The sequence below is a fragment of the Pelecanus crispus genome, chromosome 2 (genome assembly GCF_030463565.1).
Source record: "Pelecanus crispus isolate bPelCri1 chromosome 2, bPelCri1.pri, whole genome shotgun sequence".
Lineage (NCBI taxonomy): Eukaryota > Metazoa > Chordata > Aves > Pelecaniformes > Pelecanidae > Pelecanus > Pelecanus crispus.
Window position 1 is genome coordinate 106,496,013 of NC_134644.1, and position 18,125 is coordinate 106,514,137.

Here is an 18,125-nt window from a genome sequence, read left to right on the forward strand (position 1 = left end):
AGAAGGTATCTTGAGTCAGAGATGGGGGAATACAGAGCCACAGTGGGTATTATAGCTAGGAAGAAATCAGAAGCAATGAGTGGAATTGAACAAGCTTTTTATTTTTCTTCAGTATTCACAGTGCAGGATGCTCTATTGAGCTACTGTTAGGGACAAACGAATGGAAAGAAGTCAGATGCAGAAACATTAGCATGTTGGTCTACTGAATGCAGGGGCCAGTCTCTGGCTGCTGGGACTGTAGTGCTTGTTGCAAGTGCTAAGCACTTTGTAGCTACGCAATACCCTTTAAGTTATGAGAACATGAGATGACATTCATGAATTCAGATGTTTTGGTTAACTGACATTGGTGGCTTCTCATTAATACCATTCCAGAGACCCCAGGACAAGTGTTTGAAAGAGGTTTTGTGATAGCACAGATAATTGTAATTGCTTTTGAAGTAGTTGAGAACTCTAGCATATAGCTAAGGGAGACAGGATTAAAGGCCAAGTTCTTCTATCAGAAATGTCATTAAATGAAAGCAGAATCCTTGTAGTTAATTTGTGGAATTTTAATTTGTAGAAACATACTAGAACCAATAGCTTAAAATACACGAAGTGTTCACTGCCAGAAGGCCCCAGAGGGCTACTGGATCCCAGAGAAACTGAAATATTAAAGAAAGAAGAGCCTGAAGAGGACAGGACAGAGCAATGACTGCATTAAGGGAATCAGTTCAAAGGCACTGTGGAAACACTAGAATAAAAGTAAGCTCAGAGCTATGAGTTGTCTTTGGGGATAAGATTTAGATAGCAGACTATTCTTACAAAGATGGCAAGACCTATATGCTGTCTGCAGTGGGACTTGCAACACTTATCTGCTGATTTGAATGAGTCCTAGACAGTGTTTAAAGATTACAGCTGTGAGCTGGAGGCCCAGCTGGGTATCCCAGAGCAGGTGAACGGCACAATAAACAGCAAGAAAGAATCAAGTGGCTTGAGGTGCCACTGTATGGCTGAGGGCTTGGCTCCCCCTCAAAACCTCTGTCAGGGACATAATGGACCACTTGCCATGACATTTGTTTTGATTTCTGGTAATCTTTGCCCTGGTTTTGTTTGTTTGTTTGTTTGTGGGGGTTTGGGGCTTTTTTGGGGGGGAGGGGGCATGTTGAAATTTCAGAAACAAGGAAAATTATTTCTTCTTTCTTCACCTGCCTTTTCCTGAACTTCTCCCTGGCCTGCTCACAAAGGCTGCTAAAGCTTTGTCCCTTTTCCTTGTAACAACCCATGCAAACTAACTCTGAACCTTCTAGTGAGCGACAAACAGGTGTCCATGGAAGCTATGACGAGAAATACAGAAATCAGTCAACTCTATTGCTTTCACAATCATATTCTCTCCTTTACCTTGCTTAGGAGGTTCCTTTTTTGTCACTTATTTTACAATTTCTACAGCAAGCAAATTATGGCAGGTTTACTAGAATTAAGTGGGCACTGAGGAATAGAGGCATTGTACTTCATATTCTTACTAGTATTCACATTGCTTTGGCATCTAAGTAAGGGTCTTAGAAATAGGCTGAGGGTTCATTATGCTAAGTACTATACAACCAGAAAGACAGTTCTGCCTCACAGGGCTTAACATCATCCATATACAGGACAAGTGACAGCAACTGGCTACAGCAATGCAAACAAGGAAACAATAAAACAGTATCAGCCACAATATGGAAATGGGGAGGTAGAAATGAGATATGCATAGCGTCAAGTTTTTTGAGGAAAAAAATCTAGTAACATCAGACTAACTTCCAGGAGGGAAGAAAATTCATGGCACTTGTTTTGTTCACCCCAGTTATCTTGGCCCAATGCAGACTCACAGATGGAATCAGGTTTCTTTTACAAAGAAGCCTGAGCCTGCTCTCATTTGTATCACGATAAATAAAGATTAACTTCTGTGAAATTACGGAATTTATCCTAGTGTATAAACAGTCCAAGAGAAGGCAGAGTCAGGTCCTATATTATTTTTTATTGCCAGAATGCCTCATTCTCCCACTGCTATAAATCTACTTTATTGTCTTGTGTTATCCATGGCATTTATCCATTGACTATAAAGCAAACAGTGAGATCTATGCAAGCAGGCAAATTACAAATTACTTAGAAGCTGCATTTCATCTCACAAATGAAAGGATTTTTCTGACAATTTCTCAGGTACTACAAACAAGCCATTAGAACTGCAGCACTAATACTTCACCACCTCAACTTCCTTGAGAAGATGAAAATCAATCTTCTTAACATATGAAATACTGATTTTAAACACAGCAATATGACTATTACCAAAATAATAGTTAATTAAATAGAAAATGAGTCTTTGCTCAGGTGAATTGCTTATAGAATGAGCCACTCCCACAGTCTGGGTTACAGAAAATGGAGACTATAACAATAGCCAACCGATTCTTAAGCTTGTGATTGTCAGCACAAAAAAAATCTTTAAATCAGGTAAGCACATCTCATTCTCGGATTTTTTTCTCTGCATACTATGAACTTATGTTAGAACTACGTGTTATGAAATGTTTCATTTTTCTATTTCTGGAGGCTTTCTCACTTACTATGGTCTATTAAGTCACAAGTTGTTTGGGGACATTCTACTCTGATTATTTGGCAGCTTTTTTGAGAAATCCAGATGTATGGATCAAAAAAAATGTAGGATGCTCAATTTGGGCTGGCAAAATTTCAGAACTGACACAACCCCAAAGCGCAAAAAGCCAGCTAAAATGGCCAGTACAAAATCTGTCTCAGCTCTTGCTCATCTGTAGTGCAAAAGCAAACACCAACAAACCCAAAAGCCTATTAGGATTGCATCCAGCCTGGTCATTGCAAAATTTACTTAGGAATATTTTAGATGGCCACTATTGATGTGTTGCTAACAAACCAAGTATGGAAGCACAATCATTTTATTAAAAATCCTACTCCTCTCCCTCATACTTGTGCTCGGGAACCCTTTGCTCAGGGATTCTGTGAGCACACTTCCATGCTATAAGTGGTGTCGGCAGACAGCTGACACAGACAGGATAGACGATAGATGGATATTTCCCAGCAGTAGTCCTAAAGAATATTTGCCACTGTTGCTTTCTCTATTCTAGGCAGCTGTTTCAGCTAGCTTTTGCATTGCTAACAAGTACTGAGACTAAAATAGATCTTTAAAATAGCTTTTTCCTAAGGCTTCACAGAAACCTGTTGGCTGGATACTCTCACAATGACTCACTTCCACAACTCCTACATCCCACAAACATCTGTGAATCATAAAAAGCTTTAATGAATGTGGATGGCTGTGCAAAGAAACTACACATCATCTAGGTATGTATACTTTACTTCTTTTAACTCTGTTCTCAGCTGTTCCCTTTTTTGTGTTTCATTTTGTGCCAGGTTTTTATTTTAGATGGTGCAGGCGAGAGGCTGTATTTTTTATATGTCTCTGCAGACCAAGTCTGGCACAATTCTGGGGTGGTATAAATAACAAAACTTCCATTTCAAGGAACTGATTTGCAAGGATTGAGAGCCAAGTCCAAATCTCTTCTTCCTATGTCAAAGTTTTGAAACTTACCTTGTTTTGTACTCAAAGGGATTTTCATACAATGAATGAAAAACAGATTACTGTAACAGAGGAGGGGAAAAAAGGAGCATAACATTGAAATGTGAAAAGATGTATCTACCCAATTTCCACGCTATAATAAAAGCAACCAGAAGATGCATTCCATTATTTCAGTAACGTTATTTTGGTCTAGCAACAATTTCTTCAATAGATGTTGAAGTTAATTTATCCTACATTTATGCAAAAATTGAATTTAGATTACACTTTGTAGAGTCAAGATTGAGTCAGCTTGAAGTTCTCTCAAGGTCTAATTTAACTGTTACATAGGCGTTAGAAAGACCAGTCTGGCAGTCTTACCTGTGGATTAAAGAATCCTGTCATCCAGAACTGATTTGGTCGGCCATCCTGCAGCCAACTGCTGAATTGCTGGTTTCTTTCAAGAAGCTCAGTAAACCAAAATCCTAAAGTAGCTGACTCCCAGGAAATCCTAAACCATAGTTTTGGAATTCTAGCATCATACATACTATCTAAAGCATCTTGCAATTCTTCTGACATAATTATGGTTCCTAGAAGATAAGTAAAACATTCAGAATGAACTTTCCTTTAGCTTGCAAAGGCAATTAAAACTTCCAAATGACATTCTGAGTCTAATAAGGCCTCTTTTGTTGTGCCTTAATTGCACACCTGTTGCACTAAAATCTTATCAGTTTGCAGTTAATTTGCTCAAACTTATAAGACTTGATTCAAAGTTAAAGGTGACAAGATAAATGATATTTCTTCTGTTATTTTGATCAGAAACAAAGATTTTTTTTTAACCAACTCCTTCTCCCTCACACATAATATTTATATTCATTATATTCATGCTGTTTGGAATGTGATTAATCATTTAATTTTTTTTTATATATTTTAATGGTTCCCACATACATGATCAATGATAGAGATATACTGTATAACTCATCTATATCCTAAGCATGTAGTGACAGTGATTATATTCATGAAATTCACTGTTATTAATGATAACTTTGTACATTTCCATTACCAAGATTCCCAGTGGGAAAGCAGTACATAGAATAAACCTAGAGGCAAGATTTTTTTACATATTTTTTTGGCAGTGGTAGTGCGTACCCACTTATTCCATGCATAGTACTGTTGTGTCCATTAAAATACTGGCATTTACTAAGACAATGTTTTTTCAGTGACACTCACCTTTTCATGTACCAAAAGTTCCTACCTCTTACTGGTTTGTACTCTCAATAATACTGAGAGCTGGCACATGGCCATGCCTCAGGATGTCTTCTCTATTCCAGCTAAAATATTTTATATTATAGAAATTGGTCTGGTAGTCCCCATTCTAATTAAATGTCTGTGTTAACACCAACATTCAATGCATCACCATACACACAACTGCTGTAATTGCCACAAGGATTACAAAAGATACCAAACAGAATTAGGTGGCTTCCACAACAGAATATGTAAAGAAAAGAGAAGTGTTCTGGGTGACTGCAAACAAGAGCTGCAGTGGCCCATCCAAACATATCTGTATGGAAATGTGGCCTGTAATAAGTAAGCATTTCAAATCCCTTCCTTCCATTGAGGTTGGCAGGTCCCCAGTCCACGGAAAGAAGGAGAAGGATATCCAGAAACCAAACACCAGCTTTTAGTTTAGAAGAATGCAGTGGCTACCCTAAACACTGGTATAACAATGCGTGCAAATCTGGTACTTGCTACTATATATCAATAGCAAATAGGCTTAATTTTCTTCTAGCAGTTAATGACCTGCTCTCATTTATACAAAGGTCTTTTTGTGCAACAAATGCTATGAGCAAAGCATCAACTTTTACAAAACTGCAAATACTAAAAAATACTGCCTATTCTGCTGTGGTGGGTTGACCCTGGCTGGACACCAGGTGCCCACCAAAGCCACTCTATCACTACCCCTCCTCAGCTGGACAGGGGAGAGAAAATATAATGAAAGGCTCATGGGTCGAGATAAGGACAGGGAGAGATCACTCACCAATTACTGTCGCAGGCAAAACAGACTTGACTTTGGGAAATTAGCTTAATTTATTACCAATCAAAACAGAGTAGGGTAATGAGAAAATAAAAACTAAATCTTAAGACACCTTCCCCCCACCCCTCCCTTCTTCCCAGGCTTAACTTCACTCCCAATTTCTCTACTTCCTCCCTCTGAGCAGCACAAGGGGACGGGGAATGGGAGTTGTGGCCAGTTCATCACACGTCATCTCTGCTGCTCCTTCCGGGAGGATGCCTCATACTCTTCGCCTGCTCCAGCGTGGGGTCCCTCCCATGTGAAACAGTCCTCCATGAACTTCTCCCATGTGGGTCCTTCCCATGGGCTACAGTTCCTCATGAACTGCTCCAGCGTGGGTCCCTTCCACAGGGTGCAGTCCTTCAGGAGCAGACTGCGCCAGCGTGGGTCCCTTCCACGGGGTGCAGTCCTTCAGGAGCAGACTGCTCCAGCATGGGTCCCCCACGGGGTCACAAGTCCTGCCAGCAAACCTGCTCCAGCCTGGGCTCCTCTCTCCATGGGGCCACAGGTCCTGCCAGGAGCCTGCTCCAGTGTGGGCTTCCCACAGGGTCACAGCCTCCTTCGGGCATCCACCTGCTCTGGTTCCATGGGCTGCAGGTGGAAATCTGCTCCACTGTGGATGTCCATGGGCTGCAGGGGCACAGCTGCCTCACCATGGGCTGCACCAGGGGCTGCAGGGGAATCTCTGCTCCGGTGCCTGGAGGACCTCCTCCCCCTCCTTCTTCACTGACCTTGGTGTCTGCAGAGTTGTTCCTCTCACATATTCTCATTCACTCCAGCTGCAATTGCTTTTGCACAGCAACTTTTTCCCCCTTTCTTAAATATGTTGTCACAGAGGCACTACCACTGTCCCTGATGGGCTCGACCTTGGCCAGCAGCAGGTCTGTTTTGGAGCCGGCTGGCATTGGATCTATCGGACACAGGGGAAGCTTCTAGCAGCTTCTCACAGAAGCCATCCCTGTAGTCCTGTCACTACCAAAACCTTGCCACGCAAACCCAATACAGCCACGTTCTCTGTAATGGCTTCTTAGTCAACTTCAGAATCATGTTTTGGGATAGCTAAGAGTCTTTTATAACACAATTAATAAACTTCTCTTTGAGTATAAATCTTCTCTAACATATAACCAAGAGCACCAACATTTAAGAAAGAAGCCACTCTGTCTCATCTCCCCTTTGCCTAGAAAAATGTAATATTAGACCATACCCTATTCACCCTCTGGACACAGAAGTGGGAAAAAATCATGCAACACGTGTTGGTTTCAACTTCAGAGCAACGGTAGTTAGGGCAGGAAACAAGTGAAGAGCATCCCATTTAAGCCCTGGGGATCATTACCATCCAAACAAAGAAAGAACAAACTCTTTCATCTCTGGTTCTTTGTTTTCAGGCTGATGCAGCCAACTTTCTCCTGCAACACGGGCTGTGAGAGAGACACATTTTCTTCCCTATTCTTGTGGGCAGGCTGGAGCTTTTCAAGTAGTGAGATACAACCAGTCTTTGCCCCAAAGCATGGTGAAAACTCTTAGGATATCTGCCCATTATGACTCAGAGCAGCTGCTGAGAACACTAAGCCAGAGTGTTCTTGAGGATGAGGTATGTTCACAGTTCTGGCCTTGCCCATATAGCTGCATAAATATTCCTAGTGAGTGGGTGTCATCTCTGGCAGTAGGCATACAGTGCTTGAATTTCAACACTAAATGACATCTGTGGGTGTTGGGATGCATTCCTGCAGCTAAAATGTTTCGATAAAAATTAAAAAATTAAAAAATAAAATAATTGTCAGAAATAAAATTAGTAACACCTGAGAAAAATAATGGCATCTTGCTGGAGAAAAGTGATACAGGTATTTGAAAAAGTATGTTTGGTAAATTGAATGAGTAGTACACCACCATAGGCTTCTCATATTTAACTTCTGAGAAGCTCAGAGCACTGGTTACCATATGAAGAGACTGAATGTCCTATGAACTTAACATGACAGGCTTGAATGTTCTATGAATCTGACAGGCTTGAATGTTCTATGAATCAGACAGGCCAGCTGTTTATAACTTGGTTATTTTGGGGTTTACTTTGTGATATTCCCTTTCTTGAATGCAATAAAGCCCATCTGAAAATGACTGATGAAAGGTCAGGTCAGCTAAAGACACTAGGGTATTTCCATGCTTCAGAAATAATATGTACTGTAACCATACTGTTTACATAGTATACACAGTTTGGAAATTAGGATTCCCTTTTTTCATTGCCTTAAATTTATACTGTCTCACTTCTAAACCACATCTAAATCTATCCAATTGTTTTGTAGTGAATAAGCCAAATAAAGCTACTCAGTTCTGAAGATAACTAGTTTTTATTGTTAATTCAAGTAAATAGTCTGTTCTTTTAAATTAATCTGGGTTTAGGGTGATTGATTCAATAGATATAATACTTTGAATGGACTACATCAGGACCTTGTATTATTTCACGGAGTTGCCCCTTTTCACTACCATACCTACAAAAGCTGAATCTGAATTTGTAAAATTTGGATCTACATTTTGAATTTCACATTTAGGAAAGCCTGTATCTGGACTAGAAAACATGTGTATCTCATTTAAATGAGTAGATAAAGTTAGGAACAAAGGAAGGATCTTAAACTCCAGCATGAAGCAAAAAAAGCCTCAATCCACTGACTGATTCACTTCCCACAGGCACAGATGTGAATCAAGAATAACCAGAATAATTATGTAGGATATAAATGAGATGAGAAGAAGCTAGTTTCTCCATCAAGTACAGTTTGCCAATAGCTGACATCATTATAATAGGATTGGAGACTATCCCTTGAGGACAATACTTGCTAGACAATGAGTCTGTTAAGCTAGCCTTAACAGTACACAGAGGAAAAAGCTCAGTGACAGCATCAATCCATTCTTGACTGTCACAGCTGCAACTATAGAAGTTGATCTTTTCAGCCTTTAATCCACACTCAAGTTTACCTCCCAAGCAACTAGGTTTGTTATTGGACCAGTCACTCCCTGCCTCCACCACCAAGCTGCAACTCCCTCTTCTTCATGTTGAAGAGAAAATCCCAACTTGCTTGTAACTTCATAAGCTTTCCTCCCTTTCTGCCCTATGGCAACAGCTAACTTGCTTGCACTTTCCCCAAAGAAAGCATTATTTATTATTCCACCCAAAGGTACAGGGTATACAGAGTACTAGAAAAAAACAATAAAAGCATAAAAATGTATGTTTCCGCATACCTAAAAGTTAATCTTTTTTTTTTTTTTTCAATCTTTAGTATGTTTCCGCTAGCTCAGTGACCACCATTGCTGTGCTGAAAGTCAACTTCTTTGCCTCAGGCAGTTCTTTAGGTATTTCCCTCTTTCTTCACTTGCAGCACTTGGGCACTTCAGCATTTGGAGATGATTCCCAAGAAGCTCTCAGAAGCTCATTTAACTCCACCGTGCTGTTTTAATCCCAAGGCCCTCAACAATTTATCACTTTCTTTTGCTCCTGGTTTCCAGAACAGAAAGAGTAAATCAGGCAGCCAAGCCCTGCAATGCACAAAACTCTGTCCATTTTTTACTTGTAGACTGTGGTATTCTCTCCAGCTGCACCTAACCTTTGTCCCTGTTCTGTTTTCTGTTTGTTTCCAACCTTCCTTTTCTAGTGCAGAATCCTCTGATTTAATTCTTCAAGTCAGGAGAGATGAAAGGAACTGAGAAACTTGAGTATCATGCAGTTTTTCACATAGAAGAGCATGCAAATCCCAGATTCTCTGCAATAGCTAATTCCTTCAGTGAGTAAGAAGGCAATTTGAAAGTAATGTTGCAAACTGTTCTGAAAACTTATCAGCTCCAGTACTAAATGCACTTGGCTGCACCCACCAAAAGACTGAAAATAAAAATTTTAAAGCAATAATTTGAAAAAGAAAATCCATACACACCTCCCAAAAAGTAATACAAATCACTACCCTGAGCTAGAGTAATAGAACAGGCAGATAAACTATTTTCTGCAGTTCGTCCTCAATGTGCAATATGTGTTTCTAAACAGTTGTCCTGGCCAGCATCATGGTAAGCATACATAACACTTATTAAGAAGTCCAGAAATAACATGCCATACTTTGTAAAAGACAACAGGAGGCATTCTGGCATTCTTATCAGGATGAGAAGTAAATAATGGATGAGAGCTGCTGAGCCAAGAGTAACTACGCCACAAGACATACTAGACTCATCCCCTACATTCCTCAAATTAATTCCTTATTGTTACATTCCATTAATGTCCTCACTGAGTGCTCTTAATCATCTTCAAATAAAATCCTCATCCGAAAGTGACATACACAGATGATCCCTACAAGCCTTACACACACAGAGTAAGAATTAGTAAGGTAAGAGCCCAAGGTCTTTCAGTCCAAAAGTCTATTACCATTGTAAGCAGACCAAACTAAAATTGTGTTAGTGTTAGCAGTCTTAAAGCATTATGAGTCAAAACAGAACTCAGCCAGCCAGTGGGAATGAGTCCATACTCCATTCCTTTATGGGAAATTACTTTTCCTGTGCACTCTGGCAAGACTAGTTTCCTGAGCTTCAGGTTTTTGCCACATAGATTAGAATAAATTATCCGCTACTTCTTTTGGCTCTTTTGGAGTTCCTTTATATCCCTCTTGTAAGGTGCTACATACAACGAACAGAAATTCCTTGCAGCAACATGATGCAAACGCTACCATCAAGATCATGGTATTGAGTTGGAAAAAAATAGTGAATCTTTACCTCATTCTTTCAGGGACTTAATACACAAGTTTGTGTAGATGACATAGGAATTCTAAGTGATTCCTATTATGTATGTAGAACTACATGCTACCTCACGTCTACATGAAGTTCTGGGTGTTTCAACATACTGTTATATGAATGACAATAAGTAAACACCTAAGGCCAACATGCTGGTTAGCAATGCAGTATAAGGATGGTGAGAAGCCAAAAGCAGGTAATGAAATAGTTTTTAATAAGGTAGCAAATAAATGGCTGAGATCATAGATTCATAGAATCAATTAGGTTAGAAAAGACCTTTAAGATCATCAGGTCCAACCATTAACCTAACACTACCAAGTCCACCACTGAACTACTTAAGGGTGGAGTAATAATTAATTCCATGTTTCTTGGCTTGGTGGCTGGATTATTTTTTAATGAAAGTAAAACTAGGAATTATTAAGGTTGGAAAGGATCTCTAAGATCATCAGTCCAACCATCAGCCCAACACCACCATGCGTACTAAACCATGTCCAAAAGTGCCATGTCTACACGTTTTTTGAACACCTCCAGGGATGGTGACTCCATCACCTCTCTGGGCAGCCTGTTCCAATGTCTGACCGCTCTTTTCGTGAGCAATTTTTTCTTAATATCCAATCTAAACCTCCCCTGACGCAGCTTGAGCCCATTTCCTCTTGTCCTATCGCTAGCTACTTGGGAGAAGAGACCAACACCCACCTCACTACAACCTCCTTTCAGGTAGTTGTAGAGAGCGATAAGGTCTCTCTTCTCTAGGCTAAAAAACCCCAGTTCCCTCAGCCGCTCCTCATAAGGCCTGTGCTCTAGACCCTTCACCAGCTTCATTGCCCTTCTCTGGACATGCTCCATGTTCAGCCGGCTGTCGACCAACACCCCCAGGTCCTTTTCCACCATGCAGCTTTCCAGCCACTCTTCCCCAAGCCTGGAGCGTTGCATGGGGTTGCTGTGACCGAAGTGCAGGACCCGGCACTTGGCCCATCGATCCAGCCTGTCCAGGTCACTCTGCAGGGCCATCCTACCCTCGAGCAGATCAACACTCCCACCCAGTTTGGTGTCATCTGCAAACTTACTGAGAGCGCACTCAATCCCCTCATCCAGATCATTGATAAAGATATTAAACAAGACTGGCCCCAAAACAGAGCCCTGGGGAACACCGCTCGTGACTGGTCGCCAACTGGACTTAACTCCATTCACCACAACCCTCTGGGCTCGGCCACCCAGCCAATTTTTTTACCCAGTGAAGAGTACACCTGCCTAGGCCATAAGCCGCCAGCTTCCCTAGGAGAATGCTGTGGGAAGCAGTGTCAAAGGCTTTATTGAAGCCCAGGTAGATGACATCCACAGACTGTCCCTCATCCACTAGACGGGTCACCAGGTCATAGAAGGAGATAAGGTTGGTCAAGTAGGACCTGCCTTTCATGAACCCATGCTGGCTGGGCCTGGTCCCCTGGTTGACCTGCACATGCCTGTTGAGTGTACTCAAGATAAACCGCTCCATAATCTTCCCTGGTACTGAGGTCAGGCTGACAGGCCTGTAGTTCCCCAGATCCTCCTTCCGGCCCTTCTTGTAGATGGGCATCACATTGGCAAGCAGAAAATGTACAGAAACTAGTGAAATGCACAAGTATTCCTCAAGGCCTTGTTATTAACAGTTATTATTCAGCTTTGTCCGAATTACAAAGTTCAAAAAATATTAGAAACACATACAAAAGTGCATAATTTTACTCTCCAATACCTTCTGTCTCAATAGTCTCGCTTGTATTTTCTCACACTTCTCAACCTGGCATAAACATATACCTGAAACATGCTACTGTATTCATTTTAGTGAGTTTTCATGCATATAACCTATGTGTCATTTAAAGAACATGCACATGATATACATCTGTGTGGGTAAAAAGAGGGCAAATAGCAAAGTCCCATCTCCCCTTAGTAACATCCTTGTTCCTGATCCTATTATTCCAAAAGCTCTGATTGCCCTCTCTTTCAGTGTACGATAAGAGTAATCTGTGATTTTTTCTTCAAAGTCCTATCATGTAGGTTATGTATGGTGTGCATTACATGCATGAAAATATGCTAGGTTTGTAACATGAGGGGTGCCATATCATAGCTGCAGTGGAAAGTTTGCTTAAGCCTGGTAGATCTTTTCCATGACAAACTACATCATGACTTCTGAAGTAGATATTTGTATTGATTCCACTTCTTTTGCCTTCTATGTTGGTCTTATGGCTTATGGCTCCCATAGCTACTTGTCTTGCAAGTACTAAGAAAAATGTAAGGAACAAAAACTCTGGGCATGTGGAAGCAAATCTTTACACACTACAAGTCATGTAAAAGCTTTTAGAGAGATTGCTGTATTCTCAGGAAATATTTTAACAGGAAAAGGACTTCTCTTTCCTAACTCTGCAAGTACTGCACAAATAGCAGCAGGAGTTCTATGATCATGTGGTACATATACGACATGAAAGGATAACAAATCCAAGGTTTCTTTTATGGCCTTCACTTGTTCATGAAGTAGGCAGTTCCAAAGGATTAGTTTGAAAACACAAAGCTATAAGGTACCAGAAACAAATGCCAAGTGGATGCAGTTTTATGACCAAAGTAGAACCTATATATACTCATAAATAAATGAGTTAAGCATGACAAGCCCTTAAACAGAATGTTAAGTAGGTTAAAAAAAAATCAGGAAATAAAAACAAATTAAAAGCTGTGCTTATTTCCATTGCCAAGGATTCAACATCCACTTTCAGTGCTACTACAAGCATGCTCCACTGCTGAGATTTATGGAAGCCACTCAAGGGGGACTACAGATAACTCCCACAGAATCTCTCTTCTCACTTTCCTCACCGATAGAGGACACATCAGGATGCCATCAAAACGCTTACCACTTCCTACTTCAGTGCTTGGAGAAACAGAGAAACCCCCCCAGTCTCACAGATAGGCCACATTCAGTTCCCCTCTAATCCAACTAACTCTAAGAGACTAGGAATAACTGCATGGGTCATTATATTTTACTGCATTTAAAGACACTATCTTCATTAGTGGGAGAGGGGGTTTGAAGTGCCCACTCCAACAAACAGCTAGGGTATTAGTATTCTGTGCCAGACGTGTCTATGCTTTCACAGGAGGAAGATAAAGCACGTGCCCAGGAACTCTATAGCTCATATACTGCCCTACAAAGAATACCGTCACCTTCTGCCAGGGGCTCAAGATCTCATGTTCATAACCCATTAGGATCTGAAGTTTTGGTTCAAGCCCCATGTCTTGCTGCTCCTCAAATGAAAAGATGAGAAAGCAGCTCTTTCCTTGTCTCTAAAAAGATTTCTCTATTTGGAACATAGCATCTATTTAGGTCACTTGAGAGGACAACCATCACTGCTGTTTTCTGATTTATGTGAAGCACTGTATTATACCAAGTGTGAAATAAATTCTGGGCAATCAATAAGTAATTAAAACAGAACTAAGGGTTGGGACGTAACTGAGAGTACAAAGTGCAGCTACAATCTAATTATTACAACTTGATCCAAAAAAAGCATCCCGCTGGGCAGCAAAGTTTATTGGCGGAGATGCAGGCTTGTGGGACATGGCTGCCAACAAACATGTTGGAGATGTGCTGAGCGTCCTCACCCCTCCCAAAAGCCAAACACTGCTTAATCTTGCCCTCTGGATAAAGGGGCAAAACTGGCTCTGTTAATTCCCTCAACATCCCTCATGTTCAGCTGCACATGGGGTCTCACTGAAGAGGGCTCTATATTAACTCAAATGTAACTCAGTGAGCAACAGCAAAACGACAAGGTACATCTACTCACATCCAACCTGCAGAATCAAATATTCAGACCTCCTTTCACAAAGCTACGTGACATAATGTGAAGATGAGCTATATTCTTAAACACAAAATTTGTTTGAAAATTTAGATCTGTTGTAAGTGGGTGCTCAGGCCTTAACAGGTTCATGAAGCCAGAGCCAGATGCGTGACCAGGGCAATGTCAAAATTCACACGTCCTGTTTGAGCAGGCAGATCAGTTTACCTCATTGTAAAGAAAAAGGAGCCCCTCAGATGATCTGAGACTGCTGTTGACCAGTTTTGGGGGAGAATCTGGTATGAGAGATTTTGGGGGTTTCCCCTTTGCTGAGGCAAGAGAGAGTGCCTAAATGTTCTTTCCATCCCCTAATTAACAATCTACCACATGCACTTGATGTATCATCAATCTGCCAGAAGCCATTAATCGTTATTGTTAACTATACATCCGATTTTGTTTTCAGAGCAATTTTTCACTATATTTAACTTGCCTGTCCCTAAGAAAATTATAATGTTTTAGAGGATTGCACAAAAGTTAAGAGCATTAACTTGATTAAACACCTGGTAGAGGACTGTGCCCACTGTGGAACTGAATACTAAGTGCAAATAAATTATGTTACTCATCCACCCCTCTGCAGAACATTGTACATTTTGAGACTTTAAATATATCTGCCACAATCAAGGAAAGATTAATACTTTCTTGGATGGAAAGCATTATTTTAATTTACTTGAAAAGGGACTCTATGCACATATAAAAGAGAACTTTCAGCTCAGTATTGAAACAGAGGACAATTGTTTCTTCCAGATTGATCTTTGCATAGGTTATTACAGGATATGGAAGCTAATTAGCCTTGGGCACATTTATGTGTTTCCTAGATTCAGATTATAGGCATGATGTGTCTGAAGAGTGCATTGTTGCCTCAGTGTATCATACAAATGATAGGAAAAAAATACCTTTTGATTCTTATGTAACAAAAAAACAAATTAAAAAACCCTCACTTCATGAAAGACTTATTGTCAAAAGACTGGAAAATGCCGGTAAGACAGATCACAGTACTGCCACCACCTGTATCAGAAGGGACTAGTTTTGAGGCACTTTGACTTTCTCCCTGTGGGGACAGTTTGCTGTCTCAGACATTTTCTGCCTCTCTGCTGGAGAACAGAGATTTGAGTGAGATCTTAACCAGTGGAACTGAACCATTCCTGCTTCATTTTCATTTATTGTTAATTCAAGAAGCTTGGCTGAGCAACAGTATGCTTTCCTTCCTGGACATTTCAACTCTTCCAGATGAGCAAAATGGGAAGTGAAAACAAAAAGCAGATGGTAACATCATCATCCCTTCTTTTTCCTCACTCTTTTTCTGGTCAAATTTTCCATCTGCTTCTAGTCACCTGTACTCTTGATTTATTTTAACTACATTCACCATTGCTCACTTTCAGCCAAATACTCCTGTCTCTGAGAGATTCAGAGTGCTGTTGCCTACCTCCTGTGACAGCTAAAAGAAGAACTTTATCACTCTCTTTTGACTGGCACTCCCACACCAGCTTCCATTTAGAGACATCCTATTTGGTATAAATGGTTTCATGAATGTTGCAAATCTCACCTTAAATTAGAGTCTTCACCACCTGGCCTCCTGAGTGCCCTGTCTCTCAATTACTTAGTAGCAACACTTCTACCTTGTTCTATATCATTATGTCTCAGCTTAATTTCATAAATGACTCTGGCACACGATCTGTGGACCTAATCACGCAATTCAGCTCCTCTGAGCTCTGTAGAGATCCGAGGGAGAATCACAGAAGTGTAGTAGTGCTGTGGGACATGAGCTGCAATATTGGAGCACACGCATACAGAATAAATTAAGGTGGAGTGTCCTTAGAGATGCACTCAGGAGGCTTTAAGGGCTAGAATTAGTGGTCATATGATACAGAGAGACTAAAAAAGAGAAAAACTGGGGGAGGGAGAGAAGAAAAGACAAAGAGGTAGAAAGGGAGGAAAAGAGGGGAAATATTTATTTAGTTATATAGTATAAGCAACCATTAGTAATAAATATTGCATCTTAATTAGTATGACTTTTAATATTGTAACTTACCATCGATAGCCAATTTGAGATCAGTCAGCGTAGTTCGAACTCTTGATACAACATGTTGCATGCGGTCAATTTCTTGACGGAGAAATATGTTCATGGGTTGAATAGCTCCCATCTTTTGAAGCTGGGCTTTCACCTAAACAAGAATAGTGCAATGATTATAAAATCTAATCTCCTGTTTCGCATGCAATAATTTTTGAGAGCAAAAGGATGTTTTTTCAATCATATCGCATAATTCCTGAGAAAAGAAACTTTTATGCAACAGATGGCCATTCAAGTCCTATGCCAACTGTAAGGTTTAGCACACTGTGACTCATTAGTTTACCAAAAGGAGCTCCTCCATCATTCTAAGGAGGGAAAGTTCCCTCTTTTTGAAGGGACACAGAAATTCCTTCTGTCCTTGTGTTAGGCTGCAGGGTCTTAGATCTTAAAAGACCCCACACGCTATACAAAAGCATGTTTGAAGGCAACTTCTTTATATTTCCAAATTGTGCTACATGAACTTTCTCACCTCCTCTTGCACTGCTGATTTGAAATAATTCTACAAATGGAGCTTGACTTAACAAGCACAATGATATATAAAAGCTGCTACCTCCACTAGCACATGACTCACTCATAAGACAAGGTGCTCATGGATGCATTACTAGAGAGGCAAGATTGCCAGGAATAATAGATGCCACAGAATTCTGTTACACCATTATGTGCACCATTTTGTAGGTAGAAGCTTTTGGCCTTCTTAAGGATAACAGTTTCACTCATATTCAACAGACAACATTTTCAAAACAGAATTAGTTGTCTATGTTACTTAAGGACATGTCACAGCAACAGTAGCAAAAGCATTCCCTGTCTCACTTTAGCATATGATACATATACAATATACTTCAGACATACACTGTATGTTCCATGTATATCAAAGATCATTGTATACAACAGTGCATGAGAGAGGATTTAGTGGTACCTGCAGAAATCACGGTGCCTATACCTCACATAGTACCAGAATTCTTGATTTTTAAGACTTTCAAGTGTTTTTCCCCCCTATGACTCAGCTTTCAGAAAGCCAATGGCCTTCTTTCTATACTCGCTACCACTCAGCCACATGCATCATCTTTCACACTGAAGCAGCCTGAACCCTGATCTTTGCCATAGTCACTCCTTCCCTCTGGAGGTAAAATTCTGCAAGGAGACTCTGGAACCAAAGAGAGATCTCAAACAGTACAGTAAGATCCTAAATCCAGATACCCATATGGCCATTAATTTATCATAAAAGAGCTGACCCATAGGATCAGTTTGCTAAAATAATTTAAGACCTTATTTTGAGCTTACTAACAAAAGATGAAGAAAGTGTTAGAAAGTTTATTCTTTCAAAGAGCAGAATGTCATTGGAATTCTACTGCAGCCAAGTAGAAGCCACAAGATTTGGTATAATGTGTGCTATTTCATCAAGGCCAGAAGTCCACTGGATTTTGCTTTGTGTTTTTTCAGGTATACTCTTATATCTCATTGTATACATTATTAAGTATACTATACATTATATACACATAGTAAACATTGCTAAAGATATTATTATTATTACACTGAATAGCAAGTTTCTGCAAGATGAATATAATATAGCTGTTGAGTAGTTATAATTGCTAGTATAAATGAGTAAGTGCTTTGACAGTTTCCAATTCTCAAGGTTCAACTCCAAGCCCAATAAAATACTCTTTTTCAACTTTACATGGTATTCTCCTTGGGAAACTGCTATCAGCAGGTTTATTCATCATATTTTAATCACAAGGACCCATGAGTTTATCAGACAGAATATCTAAGAAACAGGTGCCAGCCAATTATGCTAATGCTTTGCAGTGTGACAGTTCATTTTACAGACTGAGTTAATGTGTTTCTTCC

The 18,125-nt window shown here is 40.2% G+C and overlaps 1 protein-coding gene across 1 annotated transcript in view; it reads right to left on the minus strand.

The window, feature by feature from the left end:
- The window catches only part of LOC104036568 (dynein axonemal heavy chain 5-like), a 175,276-nt gene that overhangs the window by 2,778 nt on the left and 154,373 nt on the right, over window positions 1-18,125 (minus strand). Inside the window, exons 73-74 of the mRNA XM_075704666.1 lie at window positions 16,242-16,374; window positions 3,911-4,119 (exon numbers count right to left, since the gene is read on the minus strand). Of these exons, the coding sequence (XP_075560781.1) occupies window positions 3,911-4,119; window positions 16,242-16,374 (342 nt within the window). The remainder of the gene's footprint in view (window positions 1-3,910; window positions 4,120-16,241; window positions 16,375-18,125) is intronic.